General features: G+C 39.8%; 1 protein-coding gene across 3 annotated transcripts in view; it reads right to left on the reverse strand.

Annotated features, from left to right (window-relative positions):
• LOC129766153 (neuroendocrine convertase 2) overlaps window positions 1–22,556 on the reverse strand; it is a 65,435-nt gene that overhangs the window by 13,504 nt on the left and 29,375 nt on the right. The window contains exons 11-12 of one of the 3 annotated variants that reach the window (XM_055766625.1): window positions 1,987–2,162; window positions 500–1,094 (exon numbers count right to left, since the gene is read on the reverse strand). In XM_055766625.1, the coding sequence (XP_055622600.1) occupies window positions 2,001–2,162 (162 nt within the window). In that variant the 3' untranslated portion in view covers window positions 500–1,094; window positions 1,987–2,000. Of the gene's footprint in view, window positions 1–499; window positions 2,163–22,556 lie in introns of those variants that run through there. The other 2 variants (XM_055766630.1, XM_055766620.1) reach the window with 2 other exon arrangements.

Here is a 22,556-nt window from a genome sequence, read left to right on the forward strand (position 1 = left end):
TTATCCTAATGCTTGTAAGCATTATATGGTAGCACTAAATGCGCATATAGGACTTTCATTAATGCTTATTTTCATTAATTCTTATGCATTAATAATGTTGATATAAGGCCTATAAGCATAGAAAAAGCAGATATACTGTCGTTTAGCATTAGAGATGTTGAATTAATGCTACAATAGAACTAAAAGTTAATGCTTATGGTTACTTGGGTAGTAGTACCTTGAAACTTCCCAAAGCCTTTTCTTGGTTTTCTAGACATAGGATTGTCTCATTTATCGATAACAATTTCGGATCCGTTTGAAATGGGCTTCAATATTTTACAGTCGTCCATTCGTTACAAGTATTTAGTAATATAAGTAGGAAGAAGTATGGATTTTGGTTATCAGAGTTCAGCATTACCACAGTAAAGGCAGGTGGTATCAGCAGATATGCATGATTCAAATTCAGTGTATTTATCAAACCTCGGAAAAATCATCTCGCATAAAATCGCAATAACAATAATTAATTCATTTCAAGATAATTTATTCTGTCATTTTTTGTTTGTTTATAGAAGTTATTCGTTATCAATTAAATTAACATCAATTTCTCTATTTTGCGCAAAATCATATATGTTTCAGTAGAAACGTTTTCTTTTATATACGTTATTTTGTTTCCTGCTCAGGTAATGCTTTCTCTTCAAATAAATAGCAGAGTGGAATGTCTAACAAATGTTTGGCCCCTAAAAACACAAGTATTGTACAAAAAAGTTATGCGTTGTTTATACAATTCTTATATCATATGTGTATTCTGAATTTTTCATTCTCTGTACTATTACCTGCGCAGGCCTATACAATGTTTGAGCGATGAAAATATGTCATTACTTTTACTCTCTAAAATACAATGTGAATAGGTAGAAAAAGAGAACCACAGTGCGCTAAAACCTGGGCTTTGTATAAAAAATATCTTCTCTATCATATGGTTTAATAACATGCTGAATCAGATAATTCAATGTATCAAAATAAAATAAATTGGAACCGTTAAATCCATTTGGTCAACGTGTTGGCTTCCAAACTTGGAAATTACCATTTTGCGTTTGACATCTGTGTAATCATCCTTCCTAAAAACGAAACAAATAAGTGTAGTTATGAAAAGAGTGGTAAAATAATACAATTATCTTGAACTTGTCGTATGTGCATGATAATGCCACTCATTTATTTATGATTGCTTCTGTGATTCAACACGTTTACTGATTTACTTCATCATTGATACATTCAAATGCTTTCTGCATAATTTGAGTTTCCCCTCTTGATATATACATAACCAACTAGAGGAAACTTATGCCTCTCAAGAGAATGCGATATATACTATAGTCAGGAGTTTTGTTTCCAATGTTCAAAATAATTTTATAACGGATAGAACTGATTCTAGCTTGAGCTTTCATATCTATAATAATCTGGAGTAAGAATCTAGAACGGATTAACTGCTTATGAAAATCGAAATATAAAAAACTTATATGAAAAATTCGAATAAACGTAAATATTGGCGATACAAAGATCAGAAATGTGTTTTTTTTTGTCTTGAGAGAACAATTCACAATAAATATTGTAAAATTTATCCATAATTGAAATTCGTTGGCTATTATAAATAACCAAGCCAACTGAAACATTCGGCATGGTTGGAATTTGTCACGTTAGAATATCTTTACATGAATATCTTCACGAATGGCTAATAAATATTCATGGAAAACATTGTTTGGATATTTTTTATTCCTCTGAATTTAGACAATATTATAGGTTTGACAATATTTTCGATAGCACTGGGTAAATTATTGTAAAGCAATTTTTGCTTCTGGTGTGTTTTAATATACTTCATGTGTTGAGCGCGATAAACTTTGGAAACGATCGTCTAAATAAGAAACCCTCACGGTAATAACCGAAAGAATGACCAATAGCATTTCGCATCGCATAACTGTTTTCATCACTGTTTTTTGGTTGAAATTTAAAAATCACCTGCAGAAACATTCTTATATTTTATCCTGATCCTCGTGAGCTTTCTTCACAATCGCCAACTTGGAATGGGGAGAAGCTGGAGATAGCATTCTGTACGGTGGGTCCCTCGTGCCGTGTAGAACCAACGAAAATTCTTTCAACCAGCCCGTGCGTGGTTCTTTAGAGTTGAATGTTGCCTATAAATATTAGGAAAAACGAAATATTACATTTTGAATTTAAGATATGATTTTAGTATATTCCATTAATCTTCATAGGTGGTGGAATCATAATTTTGCTCCATGATTTAAGTCGATGTTTCTGCATTCAATGATTCCTGTCGCATACATATAAATAAAAACTGGAAGTGGGTTATATCTATGGTATAACCGCAAGGGTGACGTAGGACTCTCGTTGATATAGAGATCATTTGTATGAAGTTGAATCTGAATTCATTCTGAATGAATGAATATTTGGAGAACTTCGAAAACGAGAGCGTTACGTTGGAGGCACAAGGTTTTATGCATCCAATATTGGATACGGAAATATCCTACTGATGGGGAAGAATAATCTTCAGAAGCTATCCTGTTGATTGCGATTGATTGAAAAACCACAAAACCAAATGTATTTGGTCACAGTGTTACATGGATAGAAAACATTCAATTAAACTCTTTCACATGAATATATTTTGAAAATTCCCAGAGGAACTGGTAGATTATTTTCAGTAACGATTAGTTATTTCCACATTTTCCTCGATACTGGAAGCCCACCAGTGGCTAATGCCAACTCGATAACCACCTGTTAATAGCACTTGATTGAAACATATTTGGTCACAGTGTTACATGGATAGAACACATTCAATTAAACTCTTTCACATGAATATATTTTGAAAATTCCCAGAGGAACTGGCAGATTATTTTCAGTAACGATTAGTTATTTCCACATTTTCCTCGATACTGGAAGCCCACCAGTGGTTAATACCAACTCGATAACCACCTGTTAATAGCACTTGATTGAAACATATTTGGTCACAGTGTTACATGGATAGAAAACATTCAATTAAACTCTTTCACATGAATATATTTTGAAAATTCCCAAAGGAACTGGCAGATTTTTTTCCAGCAATGATTAGATCTTTCCGGAACTTTCTCGATGCTGAATGGCATCCTAACGGAAAGAGTTCTGCGCGTGTATGTGTCGATCCTTCGCCGTCCACCTCCTCCAGCACGTTAGGCAACGATGTTGTCTTGTCGATGTCCTCACGAAAAATGAATGTGTCTCACCACCAGAATATCGCTTAAGTATGCTTTTTGTGTGTGATTGAATCGAGAGAAGGTGTGGTTTACGATGGCAATTTGGAAGGCAAACTAGAGGGGAATGAACTCTCTGAGCTCGGAACTTTCGGCGACTGAGCAATAATCGATTGCGGGCGCATACAATATTGGATACGGAAATATCCTACTGATGGGGAAGAATAATCTTCTGAAGCTATCCTGTTAATTGCGATTGATTGAAAAACCACAAAACCAAGTGTATTTGGTCACAGTGTTACATGGATAGAAAACATTCAATTAAACTCTTTCACATGAATATATTTTGAAAATTCCTAAAGGAACTGGCAGATTATTTTCAGTAACGATTAGATATTTCCACATTTTCCTCGATACTGGAAGCCCACCAGTGGTTAATGCCAACTCGATAACCACCTGTTAATAGCACTTGATTGAAACATATTTGGTCACAGTGTAACATGGATAGAAAACATTCAATTAAACTCTTTCACATGAATATATTTTAAAAATTCCCAGAGGAACTGGCAGATTATTTTCAGTAACGATTAGTTATTTCCACATTTTCCTCGATACTGGAAGCCCACCAGTGGTTAATACCAACTCGATAACCACCTGTTAATAGCACTTGATTGAAACATATTTGGTCACAGTGTTACATGGATAGAAAACATTCAATTAAACTCTTTCACATGAATATATTTTGAAAATTCCCAGAGGAACTGGCAGATTATTTTCAGTAACGATTAGATATTTCCACATTTTCCTCGATACTGGAAGCCCACCAGTGGTTAATGCCAACTCGATAACCACCTGTTAATAGCACTTGATTGAAACATATTTGGTCACAGTGTAACATGGATAGAAAACATTCAATTAAACTCTTTCACATGAATATATTTTGAAAATTCCCAAAGGAACTGGCAGATTATTTTCAGTAACGATTAGATATTTCCACATTTTCCTCGATACTGGAAGCCCACCAGTGGTTAATGCCAACTCGATAACCACCTGTTAATAGCACTTGATTGAAACATATTTGGTCACAGTATAACATGGATAGAAAACATTCAATTAAACTCTTTCACATGAATATATTTTGAAAATTCCCAGAGGAACTGGCAGATTATTTTCAGTAACGATTAGTTATTTCCACATTTTCCTCGATACTGGAAGCCCACCAGTGGTTAATACCAACTCGATAACCACCTGTTAATAGCACTTGATTGAAACATATTTGGTCACAGTGTTACATGGATAGAAAACATTCAATGAAACTCTTTCACATGAATATATTTTGAAAATTCCCAAAGGAACTGGCAGATTATTTTCCAGCAATGATTAGATCTTTCCGGAACTTTCTCGATGCTGAATGGCATCCTAACGAAAAGAGTTCTGCGCGTGTATGTGTCGATCCTTCGCCGTCCACCTCCTCCAGCACGTTAGGCAACGATGTTGTCTTGTCGATGTCCTCACGAAAAATGAATGTGTCTCACCACCAGAATATCGCTTAAGTATGCTTTTTGTGCGTGATTGAATCGAGAGAAGGCGTGGTTTACGATGGCAATTTGGAAGGCAAACTAGAGGGGAATGAACTCTCTGAGCTCGGAACTTTCGGCGACTGAGCAATAATCGATTGCGGGCGCATACAATATTGGATACGGAAATATCCTACTGATGGGGAAGAATAATCTTCTGAAGCTATCCTGTTAATTGCGATTGATTGAAAAACCACAAAACCAAATGTATTTGGTCACAGTGTTACATGGATAGAAAACATTCAATTAAACTCTTTCACATGAATATATTTTGAAAATTCCCAAAGGAACTGGCAGATTATTTTCAGTAACGATTAGATATTTCCACATTTTCCTCGATACTGGAAGCCCACCAGTGGTTAATGCCAACTCGATAACCACCTGTTAATAGCACTTGGTTGAAACATATTTGGTCACAGTTTAACATGGATAGAAAACATTCAATTAAACTCTTTCACATGAATATATTTTGAAAATTCCCAAAGGAACTGGCAGATTATTTTCCAGCAATGATTAGATCTTTCCGGAACTTTCTCGATGCTGAATGGCATCCTAACGGAAAGAGTTCTGCGCGTGTATGTGTCGATCCTTCGCCGTCCACCTCCTCCAGCACTTTAGGCAACGATGTTGTCTTGTCGATGTCCTCACGAAAAATGAATGTGTCTCACCACCAGAATATCGCTTAAGTATGCTTTTTGTGTTTGATTGAACCGAGAGAAGGTGTGGTTTACGATGGCAATTTGGAAGGCAAACTAGAGGGGAATGAACTCTCTGAGCTCGGAACTTTCGGCGACTGAGCAATAATCGATTGCGGGCGCATACAATATTGGATACGGAAATATCCTACTGATGGGGAAGAATAATCTTCTGAAGCTATCCTGTTAATTGCGATTGATTGAAAAACCACAAAACCAAATGTATTTGGTCACAGTGTTACATGGATAGAAAACATTCAATTAAACTCTTTCACATGAATATATTTTGAAAATTCCCAAAGGAACTGGCAGATTATTTTCAGTAACGATTAGTTATTTCCACATTTTCCTCGATACTGGAAGCCCACCAGTGGTTAATACCAACTCGATAACCACCTGTTAATAGCACTTGATTGAAACATATTTGGTCACAGTGTTACATGGATAGAAAACATTCAATTAAACTCTTTCACATGAATATATTTTGAAAATTCCCAAAGGAACTGGCAGATTATTTTCCAGCAATGATTAGATCTTTCCACATTTTCCTCGATACTGGAAGCCCACCAGTGGTTAATGCCAACTCGATAACCACCTGTTAATAGCCGCGCGTGTATGTGTGTGTAGCGATGTCTTCCCAGGGAACCGTTTGTGGCATCACTCTCCTCCTGATAGATTCCCTTCTGGCCTAGGGTGCACAAACAGGCTCTTGGTGACACCGTTCATCCGCGCTTTCATGATAAATAAAGAGCTTCACCGCAACAGCGACAACATGCTCCAATCGCTGTTCAATTAGAACTGAGTGGATTTCCGAGCGCCGCTCGCTTATATACCGATTGGTGATTTCAATAGCCTGTTTTGAAAGCAATTTTAAGACTATTGAAACAAGTTTTTGGATCAAAAAGTAACAAGTATATAACGCGTAGACATTTTATCTTTCGAATGAAGTGTTTATCATACCATTTCGTTCAGTTGTTTAGGAGCTATTAACGCTCAAAATCTCGGTCTCCGGCGTAACGCTTTCGTTTTCGAAACTTTGATTTTACACCCCGGTATAGAAAAGAAAGACGTAGTCCTACGTCAAAATAATTCAATTGAACAGCAGAAGTATCATTTTCAATTCAATTTGATGAATGTTTTGGTCAGTATTACTGGTCCTTTGTGGAACACATTACGTTGGGAAAAAAGAAATCTATTATTTTTGCGTGAAATTCAGAACTTTGCTTAAGATGTTTCGGATTGTCCGATTTGGGTCAAATATGCACCATGTTATTGTAAAATTTGTTTTCCATTTTAAATGAACCTTTTAATGCCTCTATCATAGAAGTCTTGATAGAAGTCTTATTGGTGAAAAACTCTAGTAATCGATTTTCACAATCTTCTCTTGATACTAATTTCATTTCACTCAGTAGTTGACGACTACTAACATGCCGGTCAACTTCGATTATTTCTGTGATTTTATCGAAATTTCCAAGACGGATCTGTCTGTGCGAGGTGTGCATTCACAACTTCAGCGGCCTAGCTTGCATCTTCGCCTTTATCGAAGAAAATTTTAAAATGCACCGATTTTTTTTATTCGTTGACTTCTATTATTAACACCCTGTAACTCACAACTGAATGGAACGAACAAAAAAATAGCACATGAATTTGTTTTAGTGCGAAATGTTATCTTGACAACGAGCATAAATACGAAATTATTTAATCGATACACTACAGCCGTCTACCCAGAAAATGATGGATTTCTTTTTCCCCAACCTAATATTTCGCCACATGTGCGAGAATAAACTTCCATGATTTAATTATTTCTAGCTTGGATTGATGTGATTCTAATGGTGTTCCTTTGGAGATCAACAGGTACAAAGTGTTAAGAGTGTAGTTTAGTCCAATCAAATAATCAGTTTGCCATTACCGTGTATACAAATGAAACGTCAGAATAATAAAGATCACATTTCATTCCTGTAACTTAAAAGGTTATGAGCCCAGAATTTTCGCGAGTGATTTAGTGGAAAATTTTTCGATTCGGAACCGCAAAAGAAATCGGTCGGTACTGTGCAATGGAGGAAGAATCAAAAAACCTCAGGTTCAGGCGTTTTGACGGAACGGGGTTCAATAATTGGAGCTTCCAGATGCGCGTGTATCTCCAGCAGTTGGAGGTGCTGCATTGTGTTGAAAAGGCAGCGGAAGAAGAAGATTGTTGGGAGAGTCCCGCTAGTGCATCGGCTGAAGTAAAGGCGGATAAAGCAGGATAATAAATGTCGATCCGTTCTGATTCAAGGTGTGGTGGAGTTACCTTGAATATGTAAAGGACAAAATAAGTCCCAAGGAGATATGGGATGGAATGCATGACGTGTTTGAGCGAAAAAGTCACAGGAGGGTTGTGTCCGAGACACGACCGCATAGTTGACGTAGGATTCCGTTAGACTATCTGTTGATTTTGGATATGTTTGAAGAATTACATCGTTAAACTCTTTGATAATGATATGGTGGCCCTGAAAAGGGCTGTTTTGTTTGGTTGTTGGGTATTGTATGTTAACTCCACCAGTGTTTATCGAGTGATGATGGCAGAAGGATGGTAAACAGTCGTTGGATGGTGCGTATCAGATAAAATATTTCTCTTTTGGGCGAAGCTCCGGCGCGTTGGGCGGGTTCATTTCCTTTGGCACGAAGGTGACCCCATTGGCTTCGTACCACTCCAACACGTCCTTTGAATAGTGGCACGAAGCGAGATCCGGCCAGAAGATGGTCGGGCTGCTTCAATAGTGGTAGTAAGCGCTTCTGTAGGCACTCCTTAAGGTAAACCTGCCCGTTTACCGTGCCGGTCATCACGAAGGGGGCGCTCCGCTTTCCGCAAGAGCAGATCGCTTGCCACACCATGTACTTTTTGGCAAACTTGGATAGTTTCTGCTTGCGAATCTCCTCTGGAACGCTGAATTTGTCTTCTGCGGAGAAGAACAACAGGCCCGGCAGCTGACGAAAGTCCGCTTTGACGTAGGTTTCGTCGTCCATTACCAGGAAATGCGGCTTCGTCAGCATTTCGGTGTACAGCTTCCGGGCTCGCGTCTTCCCCACCATGTTTTGCCTTTCGTCGCGGTTAGGAGCCTTCTGAACCTTGTATGTACGCAGGCCCTCCCGCTGCTTGGTCCGCTGGACGAATGAACTTGACAAATTCAGCTTATTGGCGACATCCCGGACCGAACTTCTCGAATCACGTCTAAACTTCTTAACTACGCACTTGTGATCTTTTTCACTGACGGAGCATCCATTTTTGCCGTTCTTCACCTTCCGGTCGATGGTTAGGTTCTCGTTTTGGTACTCTGCTGACCGTGGATTGGACGATTCCCAGCATCTTACCGATGTCCCGATGTGACAACTCCGGATTCTCGAAATGAGTGCGCAGGATTAATTCACGACGCTCTTTTTCGTTCGACGACATTTTCCAAATTTAGGAAAAATTGACAGTGAAGCATGGCCAACGTGATCTATACACTCTTATCTGATTATAAGCGAAAGCTGAAGATATAATTCCTAAAAAATAAATTTCTACAGCGTTTTTTCCATGATGCAATTTGATGTGACACACCCTTTATTCAACCTAATTCAATTTTAATTGGACTAACAACACCTAATATTTCTTCACTTTTCCAATTTTTCTCGCCGTATAAACTTCCCTCGGGTGAAAATGAACACAAAAAACAGGAAGTGGGTTATATCTATGGTATAACCGCAAGGGTGACGTAGGACTATCGTTGATTTAGAGATCATTTGTATGAAGTTGAATCTGAATTCATTCTGAATGAATGAATATTTGGAGAACTTCGAAAACGAGAGCGTTACTTTGGAGGCACAAGGTTTTATGCATCCAATATTGGATACGGAAATATTCTACTGATGGGGAAGAATAATCTTCAGAAGCTATCCTGTTGATTGCAATTGATTGAAAAACCACAAAACCAAATGTATTTGGTCACAGTGTTACATGGATAGAAAACATTCAATTAAACTCTTTCACATGAATATATTTTGAAAATTCCCAAAGGAACTGGCAGATTATTTTCAGTAACGATTAGATATTTCCACATTTTCCTCGATACTGGAAGCCCACCAGTGGTTAATGCCAACTCGATAACCACCTGTTAATAGCACTTGATAGAAACATATTTGGTCGCAGTGTTACATGGATAGAAAACATTCAATTAAACTCTTTCACATGAATATATTTTGAAAATTCCCAGAGGAACTGGCAGATTATTTTCAGTAACGATTAGTTATTTCCACATTTTCCTCGATACTGGAAGCCCACCAGTGGTTAATACCAACTCGATAACCACCTGTTAATAGCACTTGATTGAAACATATTTGGTCACAGTGTTACATGGATAGAAAACATTCAATTAAACTCTTTCACATGAATATATTTTGAAAATTCCCAAAGGAACTGGCAGATTATTCTCCAGCAATGATTAGATCTTTCCGGAACTTTCTCGATGCTGAATGGCATCCTAACGGAAATAGTTCTGCGCGTGTATGTGTCGATCCTTCGCCGTCCACCTCCTCCAGCACGTTAGGCAACGATGTTGTCTTGTCGATGTCCTCACGAAAAATGAATGTGTCTCACCACCAGAATATCGCTTAAGTATGCTTTTTGTGTGTGATTGAATCGAGAGAAGGTGTGGTTTACGATGGCAATTTGGAAGGCAAACTAGAGGGGAATGAACTCTCTGAGCTCGGAACTTTCGGCGAATGAGCAATAATCGATTGCGGGTGCATACAATATTGGATACGGAAATATCCTACTGATGGGGAAGAATAATCTTCTGAAGCTATCCTGTTAATTGCGATTGATTGAAAAACCACAAAACCAAATGTATTTGGTCACAGTGTTACATGGATAGAAAACATTCAATTAAACTCTTTCACATGAATATATTTTGAAAATTCCCAAAGGAACTGGCAGATTATTTTCAGTAACGATTAGATATTTCCACATTTTCCTCGATACTGGAAGCCCACCAGTGGTTAATGCCAACTCGATAACCACCTGTTAATAGCACTTGATTGAAACATATTTGGTCACAGTGTAACATGGATAGAAAACATTCAATTAAACTCTTTCACATGAATATATTTTGAAAATTCCCAGAGGAACTGGCAGATTATTTTCAGTAACGATTAGATATTTCCACATTTTCCTCGATACTGGAAGCCCACCAGTGGTTAATGCCAACTCGATAACCACCTGTTAATAGCACTTGATTGAAACATATTTGGTCACAGTGTAACATGGATAGAAAACATTCAATTAAACTCTTTCACATGAATATATTTTGAAAATTCCCAGAGGAACTGGCAGATTATTTTCAGTAACGATTAGTTATTTCCACATTTTCCTCGATACTGGAAGCCCACCAGTGGTTAATGCCAACTCGATAACCACCTGTTAATAGCACTTGATTGAAACATATTTGGTCACAGTGTAACATGGATAGAAAACATTCAATTAAACTCTTTCACATGAATATATTTTGAAAATTCCCAAAGGAACTGGCAGATTATTTTCAGTAACGATTAGATATTTCCACATTTTCCTCGATACTGGAAGCCCACCAGTGGTTAATGCCAACTCGATAACCACCTGTTAATAGCACTTGGTTGAAACATATTTGGTCACAGTGTAACATGGATAGAAAACATTCAATTAAATTCTTTCACATGAATATATTTTGAAAATTGCCAAAGGAACTGGCAGATTATTTTCCAGCAATGATTATATCTTTCCGGAACTTTCTCGATGCTGAATGGCATCCTAACGGAAAGAGTTCTGCGCGTGTATGTGTCGATCCTTCGCCGTCCACCTCCTCCAGCACGTTGGTCAACGATGTTGTCTTGTCGATGTCCTCACGAAAAATGAATGTGTCTCACCACCAGAATATCGCTTAAGTATGCTTTCTGTGTGTGATTGAATCGAGAGAAGGTGTGGTTTACGATGGCAATTTGGTAGGCAAACTAGAGGGGAATGAACTCTCTGAGCTCGGAACTTTCGGCGACTGAGCAATAATCGATTGCGGGCGCATACAATATTGGATACGGAAATATCCTACTGATGGGGAAGAATAATCTTCTGAAGCTATCCTGTTAATTGCGATTGATTGAAAAACCACAAAACCAAATGTATTTGGTCACAGTGTTACATGGATAGAAAACATTCAAATTAACTCTTTCACATGAATATATTTTTAAAATTCCCAAAGGAACTGGCAGATTATTTTCAGTAACGATTAGATATTTCCACATTTTCCTCGATACTGGAAGCCCACCAGTGGTTAATGCCAACTCGAAAACCACCTGTTAATAGCACTTGATTGAAACATATTTGGTCACAGTGTAACATGGATAGAAAACATTCAATTAAACTCTTTCACATGAATATATTTTGAAAATTCCCAGAGGAACTGGCAGATTATTTTCAGTAACGATTAGTTATTTCCACATTTTCCTCGATACTGGAAGCCCACCAGTGGTTAATACCAACTCGATAACCACCTGTTAATAGCACTTGAATGAAACATATTTGGTCACAGTGTTACATGGATAGAAAACATTCAATTAAACTCTTTCACATGAATATATTTTGAAAATTCCCAAAGGAACTAGCAGATTATTTTCCAGCAATGATTAGATCTTTCCGGAACATTCTCGATGCTGAATGGCATCCTAACGGAAAGAGTTCTGCGCGTGTATGTGTCGATCCTTCGCCGTCCACCTCCTCCAGCACGTTAGGCAACGATGTTGTCTTGTCGATGTCCTCACGAAAAATGAATGTGTCTCACCACCAGAATATCGCTTAAGTATGCTTTTTGTGTGTGATTGAATCGAGAGAAGGTGTGGTTTACGATGGCAATTTGGAAGGCAAACTAGAGGGGAATGAACTCTCTGAGCTCGGAACTTTCGGCGACTGAGCAATAATCGATTGCGGGCGCATACAATATTGGATACGGAAATATCCTACTGATGGGGAAGAATAATCTTCTGAAGCTATCCTGTTAATTGCGATTGATTGAAAAACCACAAAACCAAATGTATTTGGTCACAGTGTTACATGGATAGAAAACATTCAATTAAACTCTTTCACATAAATATATTTTGAAAATTCCCAAAGGAACTGGCAGATTATTTTCAGTAACGATTAGATATTTCCACATTTTCCTCGATACTGGAAGCCTACCAGTGGTTAATGCCAACTCGATAACCACCTGTTAATAGCACTTGATTGAAACATATTTGGTCACAGTGTAACATGGATAGAAAACATTCAATTAAACTCTTTCACATGAATATATTTTGAAAATTCCCAGAGGAACTGGCAGATTATTTTCAGTAACGATTAGTTATTTCCACATTTTCCTCGATACTGGAAGCCCACCAGTGGTTAATGCCAACTCGATAACCACCTGTTAATAGCACTTGATTGAAACATATTTGGTCACAGTGTAACATGGATAGAAAACATTCAATTAAACTCTTTCACATGAATATATTTTGAAAATTCCCAAAGGAACTGGCAGATTATTTTCAGTAACGATTAGATATTTCCACATTTTCCTCGATACTGGAAGCCCACCAGTGGTTAATGCCAACTCGATAACCACCTGTTAATAGCACTTGGTTGAAACATATTTGGTCACAGTGTAACATGGATAGAAAACATTCAATTAAATTCTTTCACATGAATATATTTTGAAAACTCCCAAAGGAACTGGCAGATTATTTTCCAGCAATGATTATATCTTTCCGGAACTTTCTCGATGCTGAATGGCATCCTAACGGAAAGAGTTCTGCGCGTGTATGTGTCGATCCTTCGCCGTCCACCTCCTCCAGCACGTTAGGCAACGATGTTGTCTTGTCGATGTCCTCACGAAAAATGAATGTGTCTCACCACCAGAATATCGCTTAAGTATGCTTTTTGTGTGTGATTGAATCGAGAGAAGGTGTGGTTTACGATGGCAATTTGGAAGGCAAACTAGAGGGGAATGAACTCTCTGAGCTCGGAACTTTCGGCGACTGAGCAATAATCGATTGCGGGCGCATACAATATTGGATACGGAAATATCCTACTGATGGGGAAGAATAATCTTCTGAAGCTATACTGTTAATTGCGATTGATTGAAAAACCACAAAACCAAATGTATTTGGTCACAGTGTTACATGGATAGAAAACATTCAATTAAACTCTTTCACATGAATATATTTTGAAAATTCCCAAAGGAACTGGCAGATTATTTTCAGTAACGATTAGATATTTCCACATTTTCCTCGATACTGGAAGCCCACCAGTGGTTAATGCCAACTCGAAAACCACCTGTTAATAGCACTTGATTGAAACATATTTGGTCACAGTGTAACATGGATAGAAAACATTCAATTAAACTCTTTCACATGAATATATTTTGAAAATTCCCAGAGGAACTGGCAGATTATTTTCAGTAACGATTAGTTATTTCCACATTTTCCTCGATACTGGAAGCCCACCAGTGGTTAATACCAACTCGATAACCACCTGTTAATAGCACTTGATTGAAACATATTTGGTCACAGTGTTACATGGATAGAAAACATTCAATTAAACTCTTTCACATGAATATATTTTGAAAATTCCCAAAGGAACTGGCAGATTATTTTCCAGCAATGATTAGATCTTTCCGGAACTTTCTCGATGCTGAATGGCATCCTAACGGAAAGAGTTCTGCGCGTGTATGTGTCGATCCTTCGCCGTCCACCTCCTCCAGCACGTTAGGCAACGATGTTGTCTTGTCGATGTCCTCACGAAAAATGAATGTGTCTCACCACCAGAATATCGCTTAAGTATGCTTTTTGTGTGTGATTGAATCGAGAGAAGGTGTGGTTTACGATGGCAATTTGGAAGGCAAACTAGAGGGGAATGAACTCTCTGAGCTCGGAACTTTCGGCGAATGAGCAATAATCGATTGCGGGTGCATACAATATTGGATACGGAAATATCCTACTGATGGGGAAGAATAATCTTCTGAAGCTATCCTGTTAATTGCGATTGATTGAAAAACCACAAAACCAAATGTATTTGGTCACAGTGTTACATGGATAGAAAACATTCAATTAAACTCTTTCACATGAATATATTTTGAAAATTCCCAAAGGAACTGGCAGATTATTTTCAGTAACGATTAGATATTTCCACATTTTCCTCGATACTGGAGGCCCACCAGTGGTTAATGCCAACTCGATAACCACCTGTTAATAGCACTTGATTGAAACATATTTGGTCACAGTGTAACATGGATAGAAAACATTCAATTAAACTCTTTCACATGAATATATTTTGAAAATTCCCAGAGGAACTGGCAGATTATTTGCAGTAACGATTAGATATTTCCACATTTTCCTCGATACTAGAAGCCCACCAGTGGTTAATGCCAACTCGATAACCACCTGTTAATAGCCGCGCGTGTATGTGTGTGTAGCGATGTCTTCCCAGGGAACCGTTTGTGGCATCACTCTCCTCCTGATAGATTCCCTTCTGGCCTAGGGTGCACAAACAGGCTCTTGGTGACACCGTTCATCCGCGCTTTCATGATAAATAAAGAGCTTCACCGCAACAGCGACAACATGCTCCAATCGCTGTTCAATTAGAACTGAGTGGATTTCCGAGCGCCGCTCGCTTATATACCGATTGGTGATTTCAATAGCCTGTTTTGAAAGCAATTTTAAGACTATTGAAACAAGTTTTTGGATCAAAAAGTAACAAGTATATAACGTGTAGACATTTTATCTTTTGAATGAAGTGTTTTTCATACCATTTCGTTCAGTTGTTTAGGAGCTATTAACGCTCAAAATCTCGGTCTCCGGCGTAACGCTTTCGTTTTCGAAACTTTGATTTTACACCCCGGTATAGAAATGAAAGACGTAGTCCTACGTCAAAACAGACAGCTTAAACTAAACGACCCGTTCTCGAGCGGGAACACACCTTGGTTTTTAATTTTAGGAAATTAAAATAAATCGTTTCGTATATCAAGTCATTCTTAACACAACTGCTACCATATACAATTTTACACTTACACTTGTGCTAAATTTTTCACAATAAACGATCGGTCATTGATATGAAATTTCATGGAGCAATCCCCGACTTGCATATATTATATTTGCAATGCCGATTTCCCCGGGCATCTTGATTTTGATGTCTCTGTTAGGGAACACATTTCGATAGGAACAAAAGCTCCCCCTACTTTAATGTATTTGCAATACCGATTTCCCCCAGGCAGATTAGTTTTGATGTCTCTGTTAGGGACTCGCCGCATGTGTCGTCAATTTCGACCAATCGCAAGTGACGATTGACGCAAAAATGTCATCAATCCATCATGAAATGACTGAGCAATAAGAGTTTGAAATTGGACAATTATCACGATTTAATAGATTTTCGATTTTCAATTTGTACCCGAATATATTCCCGAAAGACGTAATCCTACGTCAAAAGTATCACCAACCGTTTTATTCTAAAATATCAGTTGCTGTCAATGCGGTTCAGTGAGGGAGAAAAACTGCAGGAACATTTTCTGTGGTTTGATCAACTCGTGCGTGAAATAAAAGGCGCTGGTGCAAAAATGGAGGAAGAAGACGTTATTTGTCATCTCATGTTGACGATGCCGCAATCATATGACGCTGTAACCACCGCTATGGAAGCGGTGTCGGAAAGGCTCACCATGGATTTAGTAAGGCGAAAGTATCTGGATGTCGAAGCTAAGCGCAAAGGTCAACGGCTGGAAGCTGAAACAGATGATGCTGCGTTCGCGGGAAAATCCAAAAGCAGGTTGAAGTGTTTTGGTTGTGGTGAATTCGGCCATAAGAAAGCTCAGTGTCCCAGATCCAGTACTCGAGTAGTAATCAGAAGCATGGAAAGAAAAATGCTGCTCAGAAAGCGAATGTTGGTGCGAAAACGGTATCATTTGTGGCTGCCACGGAAACTGCTGTTGCAGGCAATGTAGTTGACGCAAAGTGGTTCTTGGATAGTGGTGCCTCCGAGCATATGGCGAGCGTTGTTCGAGAATTTGGTGAAATTGGACCAACCGGTGGTCATTCAAACGGCAAAGAGTGGAGTTAACTTGCTCGCTCATTTCAAGGGACGTGTTGCTGTTAGTGCGTTAGTCAACAATGAGAAGATAAGAGTGAACATGGAAGATGTGTTGTTCATTCCAAAGTTGTCTTTGAATCTCCTGTCGCTTCGACGTTCGGAAAATACCGGAAAACGTGTGATATTTTACAATGAATGTGTTACCGTCGAGGATGGTGGTGAGGTTGTAGTTACCGGCAGGCAGCTGGGGATGCTGTACTGCATGAATCTGGTTTGTGAACAGCAAGCAGCTAACGAAAAAGCACTAGTGTCGGGAAAAGTGAGTAAGAAAATGGAATTATGGCATAATCGTTTCGGTCATCTCGGCAATGACAATCTACTGAAGCTTGTTAAGAGGAACATGGACGAGAGAGTGTACGTGCAAAGAATCGGTGAAGTTTCTGTGTGAATCGTATATCAGTGGAAAGCAGACGCGAGAACCGTTTCATACTAGAACGGAGAAGCGTGCTGGAAGCCGCTGGAAATCGTCCACTCTAATGTTTGTGATCCGATCGCCCCTGTGTCGTGGGATGGGAACAAATATTTTGTTACGTTTATGGACGATTTCACACATGTAGCTGTAGTGTACTTACTGGGATCCAAAGACGAAGTGCTCGATCGGTTTATAGAATACGTGGCGATGGCTACCTCGCATTTTGGAGTGAAAATCGGACATCTTCGGTGCGATAATGGTGGTGAGTACACCGGAAACGCAATGAAAAGTTTCTGTAAGCGGAAAAGTGTTTGTTTGGAGTATACAGTGCCATATACTCCCGAACAAAACGGGATTAGCGAGAGATCGAATCGTACGATCGTAGAAAAAGTGCGAATTATGCTGGAAACAAGTGCCGTGCCAAAATCGTTGCGGGAGAAACTTGATGTGAAAAGCTTGTATTCATCGGATACGCGTCGAATGGCTATCGCTGCTGGAACGGGTATAAAGTGTTCGTGTCGCGTGACGTGGTTTTTAATGAATGCGAGTTCGGTGGATTAAAAAATGTGGAAAGTGTCGTAGATACGGGTACAGTGTTGATCAAGGATCGACCATCGAGAGCATGTATACCGGCTGATGAACTAAATGAACCGGAGCAAGTTGATAATGGGTCGAATGATGCTGATGCTGTAGATTCGAGCTCGGATGATATGCATTCTCTGGATGCTGAAGAAGATTCGCCAACTATGGACAGTGGTGCCCGAAGAAGTCAACGTGTGGTTGCTCCACCGGTGTGGTATAACGATTACGAAGTAGACATTTCGACGTTTGCGCTAAATGCTGAAGAGTTTGTTGAAGACATACCTTCTGATGTAGAAGTTTTGAAAACGCGTAGTGATTGGCCAATGTGGAAGAATGCAATCGAAGAAGAACTTTTGTCGTTGGAGAAAAATGCGACCTGGTTGAATTACCCAAAGGAAGAAGAGTGATTGATAACAAATGGGTGTTCAAGATAAAAAGAAATGGGGAAGGTGCGATCGAGCGATACAAAGGAAGGCTTGTTGCTCGTGGTTTTTCTCAGCAGTACGGCTTTGACTATTCGGATACGTATTCCCCGGTTGTGAAAATGTCAACGTTGCGTATTTTACTCTCAATGGCCAATCAGGAGAATTGGCACGTACACCAAATGGACGTTAAGTGTGCGTTTCTAAACGGAGTATTGAACGAAGAAGTGTATATGTGTCAACCGTCTGGCTTTGAGCGGGGAGGATCACTGGTGTGTAAGCTGAACAAAGCCATATAGGCAAGCTTCGCGAAAGTGGAACGAGCGGTTCCATGATTTCATGAACCGTATGAAATTCAAAAGGAGCGAACAGGATTACTGTTTATACTTTAGGCCAGTAAGCGGTATGGTGATGTATGTTGTAATCTATGTCGATGACATTCTTATCATCGGGAATTCTAAGAAGACGATCTGGGAGCTGAAGCAAAGGCTGTCGTCTGAGTTTGAGATGCGGGACCTGCACGAGGTGCGGAGTTTCCTCGGTCTGAACATTCAACGTGATTGGAAATCGGGTGTGATGATCATCGAGCAGAAGGCGTACGTGAGGAGTGTTTTAGAACGGTTTGGTATGATAAATTGTAAACCATCTATGATTCCGATGGAACCGCATTTGAAACTTGAGAAAGGACAGGACGCTAAGCAGTTCACTAACAAACCGTACAGGGAACTGATTGGCTGTCTTATGTACCTGATGGTGACGTCAAGGCCGGATATGTGCTGCGGTAGACTATTTCGCAGGGTTCCAGTGTTGTGCGACGGACGAACACTGGGGATTTTTTTTTATATCTGTATTATAGTGATTTTCAACTCACTTGGCTGGTTCGTCACTTTTTACTTCCATTTTTTGGAAGAATGTCGGGAGTGAGAATTGAATTCGTGACCTTTAGCGTGATAGGCATGGATGTTACCACTACGCCAGATCGCTTCCAGAACACTGGGGATACTTAAAGCGAGTGATGCGCTACCTGAGAGGTACAATGAATTATCAACTCATATATCGACGGCAGAATTCGCCGGAAGGACTTCTGGCATTTGCGGATGCAGACTGGGGCAATGACCCGAATGATCGACGTTCTGTTTCGGGACTCGTTATTAAATTGCACGGATCAACTGTTGTGTGGGCAACGAAGAAACAATCGTCGGTAGCCCTGTCGACTACAGAAGCGGAATTGATGGCGCTTTGCTTGACTAGTTGTGAGCTGATCTGGGTAGGCAATCTATTAGGATCGATTGGCTGTAACATCAAAGAGCCTTTGACGGTCTACGTAGATAATCAGCCGTGCATCGCGTTGAATACGGTACCTCGTAAGCAGAGACGGATGAAACATGCAGCATTTCTTTGTGAGGGAGCTCATCGAAAGAGGAAAATTACGTCTTGAATATGTGCCTATTGAACACCAACTGGCTGACGTGATGACAAAGGGACTGGCTGCACCTAGGTTTCGCGTACTTCGCGATTTATTGGGATTATTGAATTAAAGGGGGATGTTAAGAGTGTAGTTTAGTCCAATCAAATAATCAGTTTGCCATTACCGTGTATACAAATGAAACGTCAGAATAATAAAGATCACATTTCATTCCTGTAACTTAAAACAAAGTTACCGTCGTTTCCAGGAATCAAGGTTATTGCAGGTGAAACAGACATCGGAGGAATGGATCTCTGTATTTTTGAACGTGAATGTGGGAGACATCCAAAACTAGCGAATATTGATCTACAGATAAGATATCCATTGATATCCAAGCGTGGCATTACGCGAATGCCCATAGCTTCATGTTTGGCGTACACTACCACAACAAGTTACACCGTAATATACCTCCATCTCGTTTCCAAATATGGGTAGAGTGGCAAGAAAAGTCCAATCCGATGCTTGAGTATGGTTCTGGGGGATTAGTTCGCGATAGCGAACGGGTTTCGCAATAAGGCGAAAGAGTTCACGATTACTTCTCACGATCTTCCTTCTAATGCAAACAGGATAACATGCAAGGTCATGTATCAGCATGCATCATGGGGACGTGGGGAAACAATCCTGATCCAATACTTTTTCGACAGCTTATCTGTGAAGTTATTTTTTAAGACTTGTCTTACTTCTTGACTAGGCGAACCTAGCCAGAATATTCACCTGCCCGGGCTTTTGAATGCCAAAGGGGACTAGGCTCTGCGAAATGCACGTATCTGCAAGCTCGAGCCTTTTAGTCCGGACCGAGGAATTATCGGATAATCGCGCAGGTACTAAGGATGACCGACTTTTGGATGCCGGCCAAGTCCTTCTTCATGTTCAACACCTTTGTCGCTTCCAAAAGAGTCTTCGGGGCAATTCCAGTTTCAGAGAGAACGACTGGAACAATTCTTGGGACCTCCCTTAGCCCCCACAATTCTTTGAGTTCCAAGACCAATGGTCGGTACTTGTAAATTTTCTGACCGTGTGTCTCCTCCAGATTCTGGTTCAGTGGAACAACGACATCGGTGATGGTGACGTGTCGGTCGCTCTTGTCATACACCATACTATATGGATAGTTGTGGTGGATCGAAAGGTCGGTGAGAAGAGTGCGATCCTAGTACAGCTTGAAACGTTAGTATCCAGGATAGGTGCAGGCAGGTACCGGTAGTTGAGTACGTTGTCTTCCAATAGACCACATTGAAGCGCCAGTTATTGTGGCGCTCGGTGTAGGCTGCGTTGGCCAAAACGAGACAGCCTCGGAACAGTTGATTGGGGTGGGCATCATACACTGCCTTCTACATCCAAGCTTTAATTTTCTTCTCCACTGTCTGTGGATTGCAGTTGAAATGGTACTCCACTTAAGCCAAGTGCAGAGCGCTGTATCCTCTGTCAGTGGCGCAGACAGCCCGGTATAGCGCGTTTTGGTTGGCGCGTTCTGCGAAGTTCTCGCGCAGTTATCGTACCTGGGCAACACACAGTGCAGATTTGTCGACGATTCCAAGTCCCCTTTCTTTGCGTGGTAGTGATTTTTTTCCCTTGTTGGGTGTGAACCACTGCGTCCATTATTTTTGAATTATTGTGGTATGCCCCATTTTTTGACGTAGGACTACGTCTTTCATTTCTATACCGGGGTGTAAAATCAAAGTTTCGAAAACGAAAGCGTTATGCCGGAGACCGAGATTTTAGCGGTAATAGCTCCTAAACAACTGAACGAAATGGTATGATAAACACTTCATTCAAAAGATAAAATGTCTACGCGTTCTATACTTGTTACTTTCTGATCCAAAAATTTGTTTCAATAGTCTTAAAATTGCTTTCAAAACCGGCTATTGAAATCACCAATCGGTATATAAGCGAGCGCCGCTCGGAAATCCACTCAGTTCTAATTGAACAGCGATTGGAGCATGTTGTCGCTGTTGTGGTGAAGCTCTTCGTTTATCATGAAAGCGCGAATGAACGGTGTCACCAAGAGCCTGTTTGTGCACCTTAGGCCAGAAGGGAATCCATCAGGAAGAGAGTGATGCCACAAACGGTTCCCCGGGAAGATCTCGAAGCAGTCGCTACACACACACATTCATACACGCGCGGAATTCTTTCCGTTTGGATGCCATTCAGCATCGAGAAAGATCCGGAAAATAATCTGCCAGTTCCTCTGGGAATTTAAAAATACATTCATGTGAAAGAGTTTATTTGAATGTTTTCTATCCATGTAACACTGTGACCAAATATGTTTCAATCAAGTGCTATTAACAGATGGTTATCGAGTTAGCATTAACCACTGGTGGGCTTCCAGTATCGAGGAAAATGTGGAAATTTCTAATCGCTACTGAAAATAATCTGCCAGTTCCTCTGGGAATTTAAAATTATATTCATGTGAAAGAGTCTATTTTAATGTTTTCTATCCATGTAACACTGTGACCAAATACATTTGGTTTTGTGATTTTTCAATCAATCGCAATTAACAGAATAGCTTCTGAAGATTATTCTTCCCCATCAGTAGGATATTTCCGTATCCAATATTGTATGCGCCCGCAATCGATTATTGCTCAGTCGCTGAAAGTTCCGAGCTCAGAGAGTTCATTCCCCTCTAGTTTGCCTTCCAAATTGCCATCGTAAACCACGCCTTCTCTCGATTCAATCACGCACAAAAAGCATACTTAAGCGATATTCTGGTGGTGAGATGCATTCATTTTCCGTGAGGACATCGACAAGACAACATCGTTGCTGAGGGTTCTGGACGGCGAAGGATCGAGATCTGCCCTGAAACGCAAGCAGTTTGTTTGAACCAGTGAGGGAGCACAGAGAAGCTGATCCTTCAGGAGAAGAGAAGGTGACCATCGAAGCAGCCGATACATACACACATAAACGCACGGAATTCTTTCCGTTTGGATGCCATTCAGCATCGAGAAAGATCCGGAAAATAATCTGCCAGTTCCTCTGGGAATTTAAAAATACATTCATGTGAAAGAGTTTATTTGAATGTTTTCTATCCATGTAACA

The sequence above is a fragment of the Toxorhynchites rutilus genome, chromosome 1 (genome assembly GCF_029784135.1).
Source record: "Toxorhynchites rutilus septentrionalis strain SRP chromosome 1, ASM2978413v1, whole genome shotgun sequence".
In the NCBI taxonomy this organism is placed as follows: domain Eukaryota; kingdom Metazoa; phylum Arthropoda; class Insecta; order Diptera; family Culicidae; genus Toxorhynchites; species Toxorhynchites rutilus.